General features: G+C 38.2%; 1 protein-coding gene across 2 annotated transcripts; it reads right to left on the bottom strand.

The window, feature by feature from the left end:
- Window positions 1-6,945: 6,945 nt before the first annotated feature.
- SNRNP27 (small nuclear ribonucleoprotein U4/U6.U5 subunit 27) lies at window positions 6,946-18,759 on the bottom strand. 2 transcript variants are annotated; one of them, XM_036435640.2, is made up of 8 exons: window positions 18,582-18,759; window positions 17,364-17,484; window positions 14,980-15,083; window positions 13,362-13,441; window positions 12,428-12,495; window positions 9,749-9,782; window positions 8,476-8,540; window positions 6,946-7,353 (listed from the first exon to the last, which is right to left on the bottom strand). In XM_036435640.2, exons 1-8 carry the CDS (start codon window positions 18,613-18,615, stop codon window positions 7,299-7,301), a joined length of 561 nt encoding a protein of 186 aa, XP_036291533.1. In that variant the 5' UTR covers window positions 18,616-18,759; the 3' UTR covers window positions 6,946-7,298. The 2 variants fall into 2 exon arrangements, with proteins under 2 accessions (XP_036291533.1, XP_036291534.1); XM_036435641.2 differs by lacking the exons at window positions 9,749-9,782; window positions 12,428-12,495 and having other exon boundaries at window positions 18,582-18,734.
- Between the last annotated feature and the right edge of the window lie 1,851 nt (window positions 18,760-20,610).

The following is a 20,610-nucleotide window of genomic DNA, read 5'->3' as shown; positions in this document are numbered from 1 at the left end:
CCAGAGGCACTATCTCCCCAAGTGCTGGTATAATTACCCCTTACAAGAGAGGTGTTCAAAGCTCAGAAACTTCCTGTACCCGACGTTGAATCCCGAGATTCTCTGACCTAAATATCTTAGGGTTTTTCTTTCCCCTTTGATTCTAGATGAAAATATTTTTAAAATACTTTTCAAGATGGCTATAAATGGTGTGTTTGTGTGTGCGGTGGTAACCAATAGAAATGTATCGAATTAATAAATTCATTAAGGATTGTCCCTAAGCCTGTCAAGATTACTGAAAGTTAGAGACCCAAATGACATTGTTAACATGACACTTCCATTTTTAAAAAAGTATAAATAAAGCTCAGTAAATTGAGAGTCGTGAATATAGAAATGAGTGAAGCAAGAACATATTTCACAAAGCTTTTTTTAAGTTTGTAATTGTTGCCAATATATGAAAATAGAGCTACTTTGTGTCAGGTAGTTTACATGAACTATCTCTAAACCTCACATCAAGTAGGTTAATTATTTACATTTTGCAAATGAGGAAACTGAGGTCCACAATAATTGAATTACTCTCCTACTCATCCAGCCGGAGATGGGAACTGTACCTTGATCTGCTTCACCCACCCATGCTACACCAATGCTCCCTTTAGTAGTTTGTTCTAAAGACAATAGATTTCTAGATAGGACACAAAACACACTTAAAACTCTGAGGAAAAAGAAAGAAGAGCATTTAAAGGTAATTTTGGAAAATTTAAAAAGAGTTCTTTTCCATGGTTGACATCCATTAAAATTAAATAAACCTGATAGAATTAATAAGTAGAATAAACACTGTAAACTATGCCTAACATATAGGAAACACTCTGGTTTTAATGGTTAATTGGCTCTAAAAGCTGATTCTTTATAAAAACACTAGTAAATACACATACTAAAGGCAAGGTTTTCAAACAAGCATAAAAAATTGGAGATGAGAATGATATAACAATTTTAAAGACTGTTTTTAAGAACTATTTTTAAAATTACAACTTATTTGTAAAATTAGGAAATCATAATGAATAAAATTCGACTAAAGTACCAAAACTGGTAATGGTAAAAAGACGCTTTAATATCATCTTAATTTTGTGTTTTGTATACTTAAAAAAAAAAAAATCCTCACCTGAGGATATGTTTTTGCTGATGTGAGAGGGGAAGGTAGAGGGAGAAAGAGAAACATGGATGGTTTGCTTTGGGGTCAAGCCAGCAAACCTGGAATGTGCCATGACCAGGAATAGAATCCGAGACCATTTGGTGCCCAGGATGACACTTCAACTAACTTTCAGCATATCTCTTTATTCTTCCTCTTTTACCCTCAATTCTTTTTTTCCCCCCTAACCTATTCTTACTTTTGTATCATGACCCTTTCCCTAAAATAACCCTGAATGAAAATCACACTTGTAAAAAATAAAGGAGAAAACGTCAAAATCTGAGTCAGAAATAGCAAATTAAAATCTGAACACCAACAGGTCTATCTTACACTCCACAAAAAACACGAAGTTATGTAACAATCAGAGAATCAGACCACAGAACGGGTCATGACTGTTCCCTGGTGGCGGTGGAAGAAACATGAATTAGCCAGCAACACCAACTAGGAATTGGTATCATTAAGAACTTTAAAGGGTATTTGGTGCCATCTACCGGGAACTAAGCAGTAATACAAAACAAAGGTTTGGTTTGGCTTTTCGAGAAATTATTTTACACAAATGTACACAATGACCAGTCAAGTAAGATAGCTTTAAGGTGAAGATTTTGAAGTACTGAAAATCCTAAAAAAGTAGAAGTGGTGACCCCCAGCACCTAGGACCTCAGAAGCATTACCTAAGCACTGACTGATAGGCACAACCCCCCAAATAAAAATAGGAAATTCCAGAATGTTTGAACCTGACTTTTGTTATCAGGAATTTATACAAATTGATGTGTTACAGCATAAATATGGCATGACAATAGTTTATATATCTTAGAGTAGACATTCAGATCAACTAATAGGTTTGGGAAGTAAAAAAGAAATGTTGAAAATGGGAAAGCACAAAGACATAGCTATGTTACCTGTCATATAATCTTTACTGCAGCTTTTATTTATGTAGGATTATTTTAAAATATATTTCTTTATTGATTTCAGAGAGGAAGGGAGACAGAAACATCAATGATGAGAATCGTTGATCTGCTGCCTCCTGCATGCCCCCTACTGGGGATCGAGCCTGCAACCCAGGTATATGCCCTTGGCCAGAATCGAACCTAGGACCCTTCAGTATGCAGGCTGATGCTCTATCCACTGAGCCAAACTGGCTAAGGCTTTACTGCATCTCTTAGAAAGCTAAGACTCAGTCTCCTGACTTGGAAGGGCTTACATACCCAGGTGGGCATAGGACAGTACGTAAATGCTGAATAAGCAGCAGGTTTATTAAATGCTATGGGAGTTCTGAGAGATAATTCTTCAGTGAGTACCTCAGAGTGGCAGGGAAAAGACAACTGGTGTATTATAATCTTAAATGTCTAAAAAGTTCCAAAATGAAGTAAAACACCTTATTTATAACTGAGTTTGACACTCCCTAACCTGACAATAAAATAAAATTTTGTAAATAAATGTTGGAGGAACTGATTTTTTCTATGAAGTGTAAAAATCAGGACTGGAATTTCCTACTTCAGTAATATTAATCCTCATCTTTATGATTACTTTGGACACCTCAATGCCATGACATCTAATATCATGAGTTTGTTTTAAAACCTTTAAGAACACTGCTTTGCAAAAATTAGCTCTTCGACAAATATTTTAAAAACAAATCAATGGCTGACCAAGTGATATATACAGTGCACACACAACACTATGTAGCAGCTTTAAAAAAAGGGGAAGTAGAGGTACATAAGCTGGCATAGAAACATTTTCAAGGCAGTATTAAATAATTAGTTGTAAAATGATCCCTACAAAATATTATCTGTATTTTTAAAATCCCAAACAATGTATATTCCTCATTTCCACCTCTAACTCTGTTACTTACATGTATGCATAGACAAAGGTCTCGAAAGATACAGTGCAAAGAAAGTGCAATAGGCCTAGCATTGAGGGGTTCTGTGCAAATGGGATTTAGCTTTGTCATAATGTTTTAAAATGTTTACAGGGAAATTTATCTATTCCTTATTTATTACTTGGGTAAGTAAAGGTTAACATAAAAATGAAGGGAAGTGGTGAAGTGAAAAAAGGTCACTGAACTATATCTACAAATTCAACAGAGATTTACTGATTGCTTTGCTCTGTGCAGGCACTGAGTGGTGCTGGGCCTACAGTGGCAAACAAGCCATGGGCCCCATTTCTTTTTGTCTAGACGTAGGGGTGTCGAACTCAATCAGAGAAAGGGCCAAAATCTAAAATCCAGCCTAAATCGCGGGCCGAATGGTTTACTGAACAGTCAAACTGTCATTGTGATGGAAACGCAGCGGAGTGCAGTGATGACAGCGCGGTGCGGGCCACATTGCAAGGCCTGGCGGGACGGATTTGGCCCGCGGGCCTTGTGTTTGACACATGTGGTCTAGAGGAAGACCCACAAAGTAACAAATGAATGTAGAGTGTGTTAGGCAGTGAGAAGCTATAAGGAAAAGGAAAGTTTGCAAAGTATGTAGAAAACTGGACCCTCATATATTGCTGGTGGGAATATAAGAGAGTACAGCTGTTTGGGAAAAACAATTTGACAATATTTCAAAAACTTAAACAGAATTATTATGTGACCCACTGCCACTCTACTTCTAGTTATACACCCAAGAGATTAAAAACATATTCATAGCCGAGGCTGGTTTGGCTCAATGGATAGAGCGTCGGCTTGGGGACTGAAAGGTCCCGGGTTTGATTCCGGTCAAGGGCATGTAGGGGGTGTGCAAGAGGCAGCCGATCGATGACTCTCTCACATCGATGTTTCTAACTCTCTATCTCTCTCCCTTCCTCTCTGTACAAAATCAATAAAATATTAATAAATAAATAAATAAATAAATAGTTAGCCTTAAAAAAATAAAAATAAAAAAAATAAAAACATATTCATAGAAAAACCTGTATAAGAATGTTCAAAGCAGCACTATTCATAATAGCCAAAATGCCCCTCAATTGATAAACTATAAATAAAAATGTGATTACAAGGTCAGGAAAACCAAGATGGTGGCATAGGTAAACAAACACCTAAACTGCTGCCTTGCACAATTTCAAAACTACAACTAAAAGACAAAACAGACATCATCCAAAACCACAGGAAGGCTGGCTGAGTGGAAATTCTACAGCTAGAAGGGAAGAGAAAAGCAGACTCACAGGAGCTGCAGAGGGCACAGGTACGGAGGCGCACGTGTGTGGAGTGGGCTGGCATCTGAGTACGTGGCTGGCTTTCTCAACTGGGAAGGAGACAAGAGCTCCTGACTGCTCTGAATTCCAGTTCTGGGCAAGACTCTGGGGATTCAAACTCATACAGGGAAAAACTGGACTGTGGCAGCAGGCAAAACTTGAGGGCGGCTTCCTCTCAGAGGTGCTTGCAGTGATTACCGTGGGACACTAAGACCCAGGGGCCTCTTAGGGCAGAGATGACAGGAAGCCATTGCTATCTGCTCCATCCAGAGACTCTGCCCCATCCAAGCTGAGCACAGAGGTTTTTGCATATGAATGGCATGGTCCTTTGAATTCTAAACTTACCTAACAAACTGCAGCCGAGTCAGTGAGACCCAGAACATCCAAAAGAAGGCCCAAGGCCCCATAGCAGCTTGCATTGCTTCACAGGCTCCACAGCAGCTTGCATTGCTTCACAGATGGGCCTCATCTGGGCACCTCCAAAACCCAAACAAAGAAGAGGAATCTGCAGATCTCTCTGTAGCTCCTGCTGGGTGGACTCAGGCAGAGGCTAAATTAGCACCTCCTTGGAGATCCAAGAGCCAGTGTACACAGGGGTCAGAGTGGGACCATCCAGATTATAACTCCTCAGATCCCATGAGGGACACACTCAGGGGGCAGACTCAGTAAGCACTAAAGCCCCTTTGAAGCAAGTCTCATAAAGGTGTCTCCAGCACAGAAGTTCTTCCAGCATAGACAAAACTGATCCTCACAGCCAATTGACCTGGAGGTCAATTCCTTCCAGTGATACCAACAATTATCAAGGCTTAACTACAACAAGACTGTACACACAGCCCACAAAGGGGTGCACCAGGAATGTCCACCTCAGGTAACTGGGAAGCTGACCCACTGGGCCCTATAAGACACCTAATACACAAAGCCACTCTATCAACTCAGGGAAGCAGCCAAAATGCAGAGACAAAGAAATAGGTCACAAATGAAAGAAATGGAGGAAAGCAAACGAATGGATATAGAGTTCAAAACCACGGTTATAAGGTTTTTCTAAAATTTTTCTAGAAAAGGCTGATAAATTTAGCGAGACCCTTGAGGATATGAAAAAGGACCAACAAAAATTAAGCATACACTGACTGAAATAAAAAAATAATATACAGAGGTCCAACAGCAGACTAGAGGATCACAAGAATCAAGTCAAAGATTTGAAATACAAAGAAGCAAAAAATACCAAACAGGAAAAGTAAAAAGAATCCAAAAATATGAAGATAGTGTAAGGAGCCTCTAGGACAACTTCAAGCGTACCAACACTAGAATTATGGGGGTGCCAGAAGGAGAGAGAGCGAGCAAGACACTGAAAACCTATTTAAAGAAATGACTGAACACTTTCCCCACCTGGTGAAAGAAATAGACTTACAAGTCCAGGAAGCGCACAGAACCCCAAACAAAAGGAATCCAAAAAGGACCACACCAAGATACATCATAATTAAAATTCCAAGAGCAAAAGACAAAGAGAGAATATTAAAAGCAGCAAGAGAAAAGCAGGTAGTTACCTATAAAGGAGCACCCATACGATTGTCAGCTGATTTCTCAACAGAAACCAAGCAGGGAATGGCAAGAAATATTTAAGGTGATGAATAGCAAGAACCTACAGCCAAAAATACCCAGCAAAGCTATCACTCAGAATCAAAGGCCAGATAAAGAGCTTCACAAATAAAAAAAAAAGCTAAAGGAGTTCATCACCGCCAAACCAGAATTATATGAATTGCTGAAAGGGTTCTTTAGGAAGATAAAGATAAAAATTATGATCAACAAATACGTAACTATCAACAAGTGAAACTAAAAACCAAGGGAATTAAAAAATCCGATGAACAATATGTTAACTGTTAAATATAATAGAATCAGAGGTATGGAAGGGGAATGAACTGACAATTCTCAGGGAAAAGGGGAGTGGGGGGTGCGGGAAGAGACTGAACAAAAACTGTGCACCTATGGATGAGGACAATGGGGGATGGGGAAGGGCAGAGGGTGGGGTGGGAACCTGGTAAAGGGGGAGCAATGGAGTGGGGGGGAAAGAGGAACATTTGTAATATCTGAATAATAAAGATTTATTTTTAAAAAAAAGTAAAGATTAATAAAAAATTATGGTACAATTAGAACTACCTCCGAAAAGCTAAGTTTCGAAAGAATATTTAAGAATATTAAAAAGATATTCACAGCTCACAGGTGAAAAAGAATTAGCAAGAGAACTACATTCTGATCTCATGGTTGGGAACAGGAAATATACACTCATAGGATCCTGGAGAGATATATGCCAAAATATTAACAACGTCGTTTCTGGGGGTAGGCTGGCTTTTCTTTTACTGTTTCATTTTCCCAAGGATTTTTTGTTTGTTTGTTTGTTTAAATAATAAGCATGTATTGCTTTTTAAAAAGGGGATAAAGAAATTAGTGATACTGAGGAAAAAACCCTCAGAAGATACAAAAATCCAGTTATACTTTTTCATTCTTTTAAATTTTTAACTGCTAAGAATCATATCTAAATCTATGCATGAAAAAATAAAATGTACAGGGAGATATTTTATATAGTAATAAAATATTTAGCAAATACAGAGAGGTAGAAATAATTGCTTTATTTGAGACACATCCAAATTACTTTTATGTGTTTTAAAAAATCCTAACGAGCATCCAAGAAGAAAACATATACAGCTTCCACAGGAATAAGACAAAAAAATGGGGTTGATGATTGCCCCAAATGATACTTCCTAAAAGAAAAAAATGTGATATTTAACATTTCTTCTTCTGAGGCAGGGTAAGTGAACTGCACACATCAAAGATAAAATATTCTTACTTTACAAGGAGGAAGAGCTGTGATCCTGGCCTGTTTTGATGCATATGAAATACAAAATACAAAATCCACTCTTCTAATCATGATGAGGGGGGGGAAAATCATTCTTCAACATTTCAACTCTCACGCAATGAAATCCAAAGGTCTGTTGAATCCACCTTTGCGATTCATGTACTGCCTATGACAAGAAGAAAAAATTCAATGTTCATTAAAAAAAAAAATTCTGGACTCTTCTTGCAAAAAAAATATTCATGGTCCTGGTCAGGTTGCTTAGTTGTTTAGAGCATCGTCCCAATATACCAAAGTTGTGAGTTCTATCCCCAATCAGGGCATATACAAGACTAATATTGTATTAATTGCAACAAGTACAAAAAGCAAATTAAATTTCTTTCACTTTTCCCCCCTTTCCTCTCTCTCTTTATAAAAAATCACAAGCTTCAGAGATTGTACCTATAAATAACCTTTAAGATGTCAAATATAGAAGAAATATTTAAGACTATTTAAAGTACAGTAAGAAGAGATTACTTCACCTTCAAAATAAGCAACAGCATTATAGATTTCTGTAAAATCCAAATAGAAGTATGGAAATCTACTTTCAAAATTATTTGAAAAGATCCCACAGACTTAAAACAATAAATTTATTTATTTTAGGTAACACCAAACACCTGGTTAAAGGATTTAGAGCAGAGTTCAAAACAGGTACTGGTTTTTTCTATAACACCTTATTTTAAGGTAACTTTATAAAGGAATGTCAATGGTGATTCTGGTTCCTTAACTCACCAGCATTCTCAAATCACATTATTCATTTCCTAAATTAATTGGAGTATTAATCTTTTATCAGTGATAAAGGTAGAGAGAAAAGCAATGTTTGAAGATGTCTTCTTGACTTTTCAATTCATTAGGTATTCAGTAAGATTTCAAGTATGAATTGTCCCATGCTATTAATAAAATGTGTGTACTTGATATATATTTATAGTTGAAATCCTTACATAATCCAAGTGAATAATTAAGGAGTGATCTATTTTTTAAATCTATAATTATAATGAAATAAAGTTAAAAGACTTTAAAAATGTTCTGAAGATCTATATAGTTGTAAAAGATTTAAGTCAACTACCATTCTCTATAATAATTAGTTCACATGTAAATCAGAAATTCACACACCAGAATATAAGGAAGATTAAAACAGGGACTGTAAGGAAGATTGCTACATTTCCTACAAATAATTATCCTATAATAAATTCTTTTCCAAGCACACAGTTTATATAATTGGTTTAAACATAATAATCGGGGTAATGCATACCTGTACTTCCTCTTCTGAGACACATTTATGGCATAGGCATTTACAGAACCATCCAACTTTTTCCCCTGGAGAAAAGCAATATACAAATTATAAAAACAGGAAGGATACATTAAATGCCTTGATCAAAATTGCATCCTATAGAGAGACTTACATGGCAAGATGCATCTAAGAATGAGGTAGGCCAACGAGAAAAAGAATTTTCAGATCCTGATGACATCTCATGAGCTCCCAAGTATTACACTTCTGTTCACCTTTTTATAGTCACACATAAGCAAATAATATAATATTCAAATCAAGAAACATTCCTGGTTTATGTATTATGGGCAAGGCAGGAAGGGAAATAGTGTAGCAGATCCTAACCTTTTTTGGTCAAAGAATGATTTGAAACCATATATAAGTCAAGGGTATTTTCTCTATAAAAATTCACGTTTTTCAAATTATGGCTGGATCAGTCACTATTCATCTAAATCCCATTTCTTACACAGGCCTTGCAATTTGGGTTTTTAAATCAGAAATGAGAATACAGAATAACATATGCTAATGTTGAGTGTCACTTGTACCTTGGCCTTTTCTCATGTGGCATCTACCCTCTTTTTCATTAATTCCTTTATGGGTCTTTTGATTCAGCCAAGTTAACTCACCACTTGCTGTTCCTCATGCCTGAATTACCATCCCTCCCATTCAATCTTCAATTATGGGGAGCTTATACATTGTTTAAGGCTCAATTCAAATGATCCAGCAGCATTGATACCCTCCATGTTCCAACCTGCATTATCATGATGTATACACTTGATGTCATTTCCCCTATGAGACTGCAAGCTTCTTGAGGGAGGGTATGCCCGAGTCACCTTTGCATACTCACATCCTAGGCCACTGCACTTCCAGGTGTTCAGAAAATTATTGTTAGATGTATGAACACCATCGGTTAGCACTCACTTGCGTATGCTCTCTGTCTTTGTCTGTCTGTCTGTCTGTCTCTCTCTGTCTCTCTCTCTCTCTCTCTCTCTCTCTCTCTCTCTCTCACACACACACACACACACACACACACACACACACACACACGACCCTCAATCCCCACCTTTCCTCATTATTACTCATGGGATTGTGCCCCACCTGTTTTGAGTTAGGGCAAAAAAAGGATTCTTACTCACTGGCCTAAAGTCATATACAAATGAGATACATATTTGAAGTGGAGCTAAAATAAATATACTTGATCTTATTTTTTCTATTTTCACTACATTATGGGGGAGGGAAGATCAATGGGTAAAATTACTTGAGGTGTGCAGAATTTTGACCTCCCAAGAACAGTAGGTAGGAATGACTTGCACACATTGGCTTGGAAAAAAGAAAATGATAGTAACCTTTTTACTAAGCTCAATTCCTAAAGGCTTAATAATTTTGAAAATTATTTGCTGAGTTATATATAAAAGTCCTATTTTCATTTACATGCTGGAATAGAAAATTATCCATTAATAATCATAACCAAACTTTGAATTTTTCCAAAATGTTAAAATGGAAGGGCTACAATGGCATATGAAAAGGTTTCATCATAGATCAATATGATATCACAATAAGCACATTACTGAACAGCACAAGTGAGCTACAACTGAAGTAACTACATACAAACTAAAATAACACTCTTGAGGATGTCATTAAAAAACAACTGATATTATTTATTCTGGTGGTACTCCATAATTCTCATGGGACTTATATTCACCTAATTTTTCCTTTAGAAACAAACATCTTCAGCAGACTATATTTAAAATCTAAGTGAGACTTAATCTTCACATATGATTCTCATGAATTTCAAAGAATACTGGGGATAACCCTCTAACCCTCAATAAAGAAAATAAGTCACCTCTATATTCTTCTAAAAAGAATAAAAATACAGTTGCTTTACTTTGAAGATATTTTTATTCACATTAAATTCCAAAATGGGGTTCACAAACCATTTGTGAAAAGCTCATTCTTAATTTTTTCAGTTCTAAACAGTTCTCTTAGTTTATACATTGTCATCTTAAGAGTATGTGGAAAGAAAAAGAATATTTAGCTCCATACAACCACATCCGTTAGAAACTTTTAGAACATCTGAAATTATCCCACTCCTTTCACAACTCAATGGAATACAAGATGAGGGGAAATGGATTTTCTCAAAAAAAATCTCAAATTCCATTTACAAAACTAAAAAGACTTAAAATTCTAGAAAATTAAGTTTTTAAAAAACATTCTCTCTCCACAAACTTTGTATGTCCTTACTAGCTCTCTCCGTCCTTCTTCTCCCATACATTCCCCTCCAACTCCCTTTCCCCTATTTTTTTTTACCTCTCCACCTACCTCTTTCCTACTCTCTTCCCTCTCCCTATCTAAACCTCTGACTTCACCTACATCTCCACAATCCATCTTTCCTTCCCCTTCCCCTTCTTCTTTCCAGTATGATGGTTACACACTATTCAATCTCCAAACCACAACCTCTCTGAGCTGTGAGATATGTGTGCAGCTACCCAATATCATCTTTATGTGCAGCTGACTTTTCTTCTGTTTCACAGCACTTCCTCTTCCCATTATCCTTTCTTGGTTAACCCTACCACCCAGTCTTTCAGCCTGTCACCTCAATCATCACTGACTGCTCACTCCCACTACCACCTGAATGGTTCTCAATATTCTGGATCCTCTCAGTTCATGCCTTCATCATCTTTCACTTGCATGATTCAGTTCTCCCTGCCTCCAATCTACCAGGTGTACCAGTTAATAATGCGGATTTTGTAATCAAAGAAAACACAGTAATTTCAAAAGAAACAAAATAAAGAAAAGTGCTTTATTCAAAGAATTGTCCATTGCTAGCTACATATTTCCCCCATCTTTCAGGTAATTTGTGGATAAACCATCCCAATAGAACTTTTTTTATTTTGAGGCAAACCATTCAGAGATCCAATTTTCCACTTCTTTGTACGTTTTAAAGTGCTGCCCAGAAAGCGCATGTGCTGCCGAAACCGGTTTGGCTCAGCGGATAGAGCATCGGCCTGCGGACTCAAAGGTCCCGGGTTCAATTCCGGTCACGGGCATGTACCTTGGTTGCATGCACAACCCTGGTAGGGGGTATGCAAGAGGCAGCTGATCAATGTTTCTGACTTTCTATCCCTCTCCCTTCCTCTCTGTAAAAAAAAATCAATATATTAAAAAAAGGAAAAAAAAGAAAAAAGAAAGCGCATGTGCTATCTATTGGAACAAGTGGTAATCTTGTTCCGATCAAGAACAAGGAGCAAGGTCTGGTGAATATGGCAAGGGGTGTTCAATACTTCCCGGGCAATATCTTTTAACTGGTTTTGAAGAGTGTGATGGTGTGTCATCATGAAACAAAAATACTTTGCCACATATTCTGGCCCATTCTGGCCGTTTTACAATCAAAACATGGTTCAAATTGATTATTTGTTATAGGTAGCGATCAGTATTAATGGTTTCACCTGGTTTTAGAAGCTCATAATCACCACACCTTCCTGATCCCACCAAATGCAGAGCATTGTTTTCTTTCAGAAACGAGTTAGTCTTGCAGTCGATGTTGATGGTTGACCTGAATCAATCCACGATTCTGTGTGTTTGGGATTCTCAAAATAAATCCACTTTTCATTGCCAGTCACAATTCAATGATAAAAAGACCTCCTTTCATGACGTTGAAGCAACATTTCACTGATGACTTTTCGGTTTTCCATTTGTCTTTTGTTCAGTTGATGTGGCATCCATTTTCTTTCCTTTAAAATCTTTCCTATTGCTTGTAAACAATCGGAAATTGTTTGCTGAACAACATTTAATCTTTCTGCAAGTTGTTTTTAAGTTTGATGCGTATCTTCATACAATAATGCTTGCAATTGTTGGTCTTCATACTTTTTCGGTTGTCCTGGATGTTGTCTTTCACATAGAAATAATCACCTTTAAAGCATCTAAACCAGCATTCACAAGTATCTGGAGATGGAGCATGTTCAACATAAGCTTCCCAAAATACACAATAACTTTCAGCAGCACTTTCCTTCAAAATAATGAATTAAAACTTCCTGCAAATGCTCTTTTTTTGGGCACAAAATTCAACAATTTTAAGCGTAAAAATATCTATGATGTTAACACCTTTAGAAAATTTGACATGTAAAGTTTTGAAGCATATTAATACAACAAAATAGCATACATATTAACATATGTGTAACTCCATCTATTGAAAAGAATCTGCATTATTTACCGGTACATCTGGTAAATGCATCTCATCTGTGCTCCAAGGCTGCCCTAGGCCATCTGTCTAAAACACATATAAATCCTACAATTCATTTTCTTAAAAATCTTTGCTTTCTCTCAACCACCTAAAGAATTATCTCTTGAGAGGACAGGAGGGAAAATTGGAGATACCTGTAATACTATCAATAATAAAAAATACATTAAAAAAAAAAAAAAGAAACAATTTTAACTCCTTCGCATGGCAAAGGGCAGCAGAAGTCCGTTATGATTTGCTTCCTACCTCTATTTCCAGCCTCATTGTAGTCACTGGCCCATCAGCCTTTTAAACAGTCACTGAATTTGAAATTCCCACAATACACTATGCGACTTCAGTCTACATGGCATTTTCACGAACTTCTTCGTACTTAAATTGATCTTCCTCTTCTTTGTACTGGCCCTTTAAGATCTAACTGGACACCATCCCAGGTGAACACTCCCTGGTTTCCAATGGCACCTCATTGCTTCCTTCTCTGTACCCTCAAACCCCTTCACACAGCCAGTTATTATCTTTTAATTGAATAAACTTGTATCAATGGAAGCAATTACATAGTCAACAGTAAACAAACATGAAAAAATGGGACAGTCATAATTCAAATCAAACTGCTTAACTGGCTTCAAGTTTTACTTACTTTTGTTGAGTCAAAGGAGGCAAATCCCATTATCTTCATCATTTCTATTTCTTCTTCTGTTTTTCCCTCTAAATCTTCCTCTGCAAAAATAAGTGAAAAATTTAAAAACTCTATTATTTAAATATATTAAAGCAAGATGGCACTAGATTAACAGTCACTCCACCTTACCAGCAAAAAACATACAAAATAATCAGCTAAAGACTTACGTGTGGCTTAGTGGTTGAGCGTCAACTATGAACCAGGACAGTGGTTGGCAAACTCATTAGTCAACAGAGCCAAATATTAACAGTATAATGATTAAAATTTCTTTTGAGAGCCAAATTTTTTAAACTTAAACTTCTAACGCCACCTCTTTAAAATAGACTTGCCCAGGCCGTGGTATTTTGTGGAAGAGCCACACGCAAGGAGCCAAAGAGCCAAATGTGGCTCGTGAGCCGCAGTTTGCCTACCACGGGCCTAGGAGATCATAGTTTGATTCCTGGTCAGGGCACATGCCTGGTTTTGTGCTCAAACCCCACTGAGGGTGTGCAGGATGCAGCTGATCAATGCTTTTTCATTATTGATGTGTCTATCTTTCTCTCCTTCTCCCATCGTCTCTGAAATAAATTGTTACACACACACACACACACACACACACACACACACACACACACGACTTAAGTCTAATGAAAAAAATTCCTCTTCAACTTGTAATGTAACTTTAAAAAAATTCTTTATTGTTTAAAATATTACATAAGTCTCCTTTTCCCCCTCTGTCCTCTCCCTGGCCAACCCAAACCCTAGGACATGCCCTCATCTCCCTACTGTCTGTGTCCACTGGTTATGCTCACATGCATGCATATATTATAAGTCCTCTTACCCTCTCACCCTCTGCCTTCCTTCATAGGTTGGACAGTCTGTTTGATGGTTCTATGACTCTGGTTTCAATTTTGTTCATCAGTTTATGTTGTTCATTATATTCCACAAACGAGTAAGATCATGGGATATTTATCTTTCTCTGCCTGGCTTATTTCACTTAGCATAATGCTTTCCAGTTCCACCCATGCTGTTGCAAATGGTAAGAATTTCTTCTTTTTTACAGCAGCATGGCATTCTGTTGTGTAGATGTACCATATGTTTCTAATCCACTCATCTGCTGATGGGCACTTAGGCTGTTGCCAATCTTAGCTACGGTGAACTGTGCAAGCAAAATGTAACTTGAGGTACAAGGAAGGAATGTGCTTGTCACCTTCCAACAGAGGAAACTGCTTAAAAGGACATACTGAAGCTTTAGGCAGGACCACCTTTAATATCAGACATGACACTTGTTTGAAGGTGCTTCCATAATAAAAGATGCTCACATTTTTAATTGTCCTTTCAATATCAGGAGCACCACAGATAACCAGGAACTCAAAAGGTACAATTAAAACAAAACTCAATCCATATGCAATGAATATTACAATATATCTTAATGGTCAAAAATTATAGTTTTATAATGTTACCATGCCTGAAGTTATCTAAATAAGGCTGCACTCTTCCTACAGCTATTTATTCTTTTTTTCCCATTTTTTTAAATTAAGGTATTATATGTGTACATGTTTTACCATTGTTCCTACAGTTATTTAACTAATAACGTTACCAGTTATCTGACGTTCTTTGCTCTTTGTTTCTTTCTTTTCTTCATCTCTTCTTTCTTTCAGTCGAGAAGGAGAAGGAGATGTGGATCTATGACGTCTTGGGGATCTAATATTTAATAAGTAAACATGTCAGAAACAGACATAGCTGGCCACTGTGCCAATCAGCACGGAAATGCCTGAGTGCCTGGAAGGTAAAGGCTGAACAAAAGCTGGGCTGCAGAGAACCACGAGCCCATTTCCTACGGAAGAGTAAGTGAGAAGGTTCTGCCTACTCCGACTGTTAACAAAGAAACAAACCAAATACAGTCTTGCTCAGTACAGCTAGGGCTAAAAAATGTTCTGCAAGGCAGAAAAATGTAACTAAAGAGTTTCTAACAATTGGACATAAACACACACAAAAAGTTGATTTAAACAGCAATAGATGCTTAACAGGAAATCACGAGTCCATTCTAAGGTACTTCCAAGATCTCACATTTTTTATGATATACTTGAATAAATCTTTATCTCCAAAAAGTCAATAAAAACAAAACAAACACTTATTTCTTATTCTTGCCAAGCATCATGTTAAGTGCTTTTCTGGTATTATTTCTCTTTTACTCCTAAAGGCAACTCTAGGAGTAGAGACTTATTAACCCCTTTAACCCATGGAAATGTTAGGGTTAGAATAAGATGGGCTTAAGTCTCCCATTTCTTGGCATTGTAAATCAAGCATGTCAAACTCGAGGCCCACAACGAATATTTTTTCAGCCTAGCAAATATAATGAGATGTAAAAAACGTTTTGCCAAAACCGGTTTTGCTCAGTGGATAGAGCATTGGCCTGTGGACCGAGGGGTCCCAGGGCATGTACCTTGGTTGCGGGCACATCCCCAGTAGGAGATGTGCAGGAGGCAGCTGATTGATGTCTCTCTCTCATTGATGTTTCTAACTCTCTATCCCTCTCCCTTCCTCTCTGCAAAAAATAAATAAAATGTATTTATTAAAAAAAAAAAAAAAAAAAAAAAGAGCCCTAACTGGTTTGGCTCAATGGATTGAACGTTGGCCTGCAGATTCAAAGGTCCCAGGTTCGATTCCAGTCAAGGGCATGTACCTTGGTTGCGGGCACATCCCCAGTGGGGGGTGTGCAGGAGGCAGCTGATAGATGTTTCTCAATCATCGATGTTTCTAACTTTCTATTCCTCTCCCTTCCTCTGTAAAAAATCAATAAAATATATTAAAAAATAATAATAATAAAATTAAAAAAAGAAACGTTTTAATAAAAATTTTATAACTTAAGTTTTACATTATTATATAGTACATAACTATTAACAAGAAACTACAATGTTCACTAATGACTGACCACCATAATCATGTTGACTTCATTTCCATTACAATCCTTAAGTGCAGGTGCACATTTCTCTCCACTAATGCTGCAAATATTTTAGCAGCCAATTGTCACGTTATTAGTCTTGGACTGACTCATTTGGTGTGTGCAACAGGAAATATTTCGCTTTTGAAGAAAAATAGGTTTATATGCGTTACACTTATTAATTTGTGCAGTTTTTGCCGAAACCGGTTTGGCTCAGTGGATAGAGCATTGGCCTGTGGACTGAAGGGTCCGGGTTTGATTCTGGTCAAGGGCATGTACCTTGGTTGCGGGCGCATCCCCAGTAGGGGGTGTGCAAGAGGCAGTTGATTGATGATTCTCTCTCATCGATGTTTCTAACTCTATCCCTCTCTCTTCCTCTCTGTAAAAAAATCAATAAAATATGCTCTGGTTTCTCTTCAGATCGCATAAATCTTTCGGCTTTTAAAAAATCAATAAAATATATATTTTAAAATAATAATAATTTGTGCAGTTTCAATGTCTGGTAAGTTAAAGTTCAAGAAAAAATATTGTTTTATTAAAATGTTCTATTATTTGACTTAATTGGTTTGGATCAGTGGATAGAATATTGGCCTGTGGACTGATTCCAGTCAAGGGCATGTACCTTGGTTGCAGGCACATCCCCAATAGGGGGTGTGCAGGAAGGAGGCAGCTGATCCATGTTTGTCTCTCATGGATGTTTCTAAATCTCTATCCCTCACCCTTTCTGTGAAAAAAAATCAATAAAATATATTTTTAAAATAAAAATAAAATGTTCTATTATTTTGTTAACAATTACTCATTTATTTCAGCTCTTTGTATTTAGCATGTCTCTATCGAAATAAACCTACATTTCTATGAAAATTGAAGCTTTTGTTTTTTTGCACTCCATAAACTTAAACCTTGTTTATTTGGCCCGTGTTAGCCTTTGAGTTTGACATACTTGTTGTAAATGGCCTTATAAGTGATAAAAACAAAGTAAAGGGCAACAGCTAGTTTCTTTGGGACTTGTGGTAAAACCTCTGCCAACGATCCCCACTTACCTGGAGCGTCTTCTGTGCGGGGATCGAGAGCGGCTCCTTCTCCGATCTCTCTCCCTGGACCGAGACCTTTCCCGGCGCCTGCGTTCTCTCTCCCGCGAAGTGGACCGGGACCGCCTACGTTCTAACACAAGGAACAAAATTGCAGAGCCAAAAATTACCTCAAATATTTAGAACTGGATTGTCTAATAGGAATATAATGCAAGCCATTTCTAGCTGTCACATTAAAAAATATAAAAAGCAGGTGAAATAAATTTTAACAGAAGTTATCTGACTAAATATATATACCCTGTTTCCCCGAAAATAAGACAGTATCTTATATTAATTTTTTCTCCCAAAGTTGCTAGGTCTTATTTTCAGGGGATGTCTTATCTTTCCATGCGCTAGGTCTTATTTTCGGAGAATGTCTTATTTTCGGGGAAACACGGTACTTCCAAACTATTATCATTTCAAAAAGTACTCAATATAAAAAAGTATTGAGATTATGTTACTTTTCCCGTACTGAATCAAGGCAGCCGGTGTATAACCTTCAATTAAACAGCACGTCTTAATCCTGATAAGACACATCTTTATTCTGATTGGGATCCTCCTCAACAGCTATATGTGGATTCCGGCCTCGTTTAACTTTTAAGAAAATCACGTCTTGACAAGTTGAAGGTGGTAAAACCAATCAGGGGCAGAACCGAGGGTCCAAGTTAGAGTATGGGGGGGGGGGGGGGGGGGTGTCGGATCAGGAGACCTTAGGCGGTGAGCTCTCAGGATACAAGATTCCTTATTATAATAAACTGAAGAAACTACATGGAGCATGTAAGACACAGGCAGTATAACAGGCTGAGTGCTATGGAAGGTGCCATTAATTCTCACATCAGTTTTTAAAGGTAGGTAATATTACCCCCAATGTCTGTCTATGGGAATTCGGACTCAAAGGTTGGATGATTTACACACGGTCACCCAGAAATTAAGTGAAAAAACCCGTGGTCTGATTGTAACTTACCAGGCACAAGAATTACAAAAGTTACTATTGGAGGCTGATAATGAGCGAAACGCCAACTTAGAAGGGGGAAAAAAACCAACTTTGGAACCGAAGGGCGGAGTTCTTCGTTCCCCCATCCACACAGACAGGGTTTGTCCTCCCTCTCCGTGGCGCTCGCACAGAAAATAAGCGGGGACAGGAAGCGCCTCTAGCCGAGCCCCAGACCCTCCAAACTGCTTCCAACTCACCCCTCCGCGGAGATCGGGAGCGACTGCGACCCATCTGGAGCGCTCCTCTCCCTCACACCGCCTCGGAAACGACCGCGCAACAACTTCCGTGAGGGCCGGAAGTGCGCCTTCACTGCCGGCTGGAAAACCTGGAAACCACTCACAAGGGTTCCGCGTCTAGCGAAGTGCGGCTGCGCAAAGCCAGCCCAGAATCCAGGGCCCCTGGAGCGCGGGGAGATGCAGCTGAGGACCGTTATTACTTCCGCTCCTCCAGCTCCATTTTCGCTGAGGCTTTTGTTTCATGGGCATTATTAAGGTGTGCTAGTTGATGTTATAGAAATCTTAAAAAACCCATATCCCACCATCCTAACAGTTTTCATCCCCCCACCACTTATCTTGGTAGTTCTTGTTAAATGCACAAGATTTTTCATATCAAATAAATTCTAAACTGCAAGCAGTTTTAAGTCCACACCAGGAAGCACCAGGGTGGGTCAAGAGGCAGAAGAAGCCAGGGAAAAGCATGGATAAGAGACAATGATTGTGCTTTTTGCAGGAAGGAATGGGAGAGGCAGGATAATCAGGTTACTTGTGATTGGCGAATCTGTATAATTTCAGCCGATTTCTGGATGTAGGGCCTGTGCAGATTTGTTTGGCTCCTGGCCCTGGAGTCCTTAGGGCAGAGGAATGTTGCCTGGCTTGTGAAAGTTTGGTAAAGAAGGTGGTTGGAGGATGTAGGCTGCCAATTGAAAGGCACTCTCCCAAGGCCCCAGGTGTCAAAACATGAGAAAATAAAAAAGCACAAGTAATACAATTATTCACACCTGGGTGCCAGAGGATTAGTGAAAAAGGCATGCCTGCTCTTGAGTAGACTGCTGGCCACTGAGAGATACAAACTAGTAAACAGTGTGAAAGTGCATTGATGGGGAAGAACATTATGAGGGCACATAGACTGGTACCTAACTGGTTTTGAAGGGGAGGGTTGTTAAGAGAAATTTCCAGAATGAAAGGATGTCCAAACAAGACCTTAAGGATGAGTACAAATTAGCTAGGTGAAATGGGGTGACGCTTGTTGTGGTAAAAGATGGAAGAGGTTGTCAAGGTTACAAATGTGAGAATAGCCTGGGCTGTGCAGAGAACTAAAAGTATGGAAGCCACTCGGGGAACAAGGAGCTGACATCTAAGGACAGGGCAAGAATAGACTTGTAAACTATGGCAGCTATCCTGAGACAAAGGATGAGAGGGAATTAGGTTGAACTTATTCAGAAAACACTTTTGAGTAATGTGGAGGCTTCACTCGGGGGAATAGAATAGGAGGCTGGTACAATAATCTAGACAGAAAATTACAGTGGCGGGTAGTAGAATACTGTCAGGTTTGGTGGAATGTGCTTAAACTTGATAAAGTTGGTGAAACTAGGATAACTGATGTTTAGATGCAGAGGATGAGGGAATTAGAAGATTCAAGACAGACATCCAGGTTTCAGGTTTGTGGAACTAGGTAGATGGTAGCATCATTTGCTAAGTCATGTAGGATCAAATCTGGAGAAAGAAGATACCTTCAGGTCAGGACAAGGTAAACTGAGGTGCCATCTTGAACACCCAAGGGGAGATGCCAACTAGATGTATTTCTGGAACTCAGAAGAAAGATCTATGCTGGAACCACAGAAGTAGGAATACAGATGTTCAATTGAAGCCCAGTGCATGGAATCACCCACCTGGTGCAAGCTCAGGGAAAGGGTCTGGAGACAGCCAGAGGAAGAACCCACAAAGACTAAGAAATGACCAGAAAAACAGGAGGAAAACGGGGTGAGTGTGATATCAGAGTTTGAGAGAAGGCTGCTTTTTAAAAGGAGAACAAAGAGGTAGTTTTAAACGTTAAAAGAAGTGATAAAAAAAATCCAAACACATGGAGACTGTAACAGATTGCAGAAAAAGTCATTGTTGACTCAGGAAGTTTTAGTGGAGTTGTCCATGGCTTTTTAAGTGAATTTGGAGAACCCTTTGGAGTTTGGTGGTGTTGGCAAATCATATAATGGGTAGAGGTAAATGTGTC

Source organism: Pipistrellus kuhlii, unplaced genomic scaffold (assembly GCF_014108245.1).
Source record: "Pipistrellus kuhlii isolate mPipKuh1 unplaced genomic scaffold, mPipKuh1.p scaffold_m20_p_13, whole genome shotgun sequence".
Lineage (NCBI taxonomy): Eukaryota > Metazoa > Chordata > Mammalia > Chiroptera > Vespertilionidae > Pipistrellus > Pipistrellus kuhlii.
Note: the sequence above shows the minus strand (reverse complement) of the source record. Positions and strands in the feature narration are given on the sequence as shown.

Bases quoted from the DNA above. Each gene is read 5' to 3' on its own strand.
- SNRNP27 (XM_036435640.2), bottom strand. From the start codon at position 18,615: ATGGGTCGCAGTCGCTCCCGATCTCCGCGGAGGG. The intron at 12,496-13,361 runs GTAAGTAAAACT...TTATTTTGAAGG, and splicing joins CCTCCTTTGACTCAACAAAA to AAAGTGCTGCTGAAAGTTAT. The intron at 9,783-12,427 runs TGTGAATGCTGG...ATTCCTACCTAC, and splicing joins ATGCTCCATCTCCAGATACT to TGTTCTTGGGAGGTCAAAAT.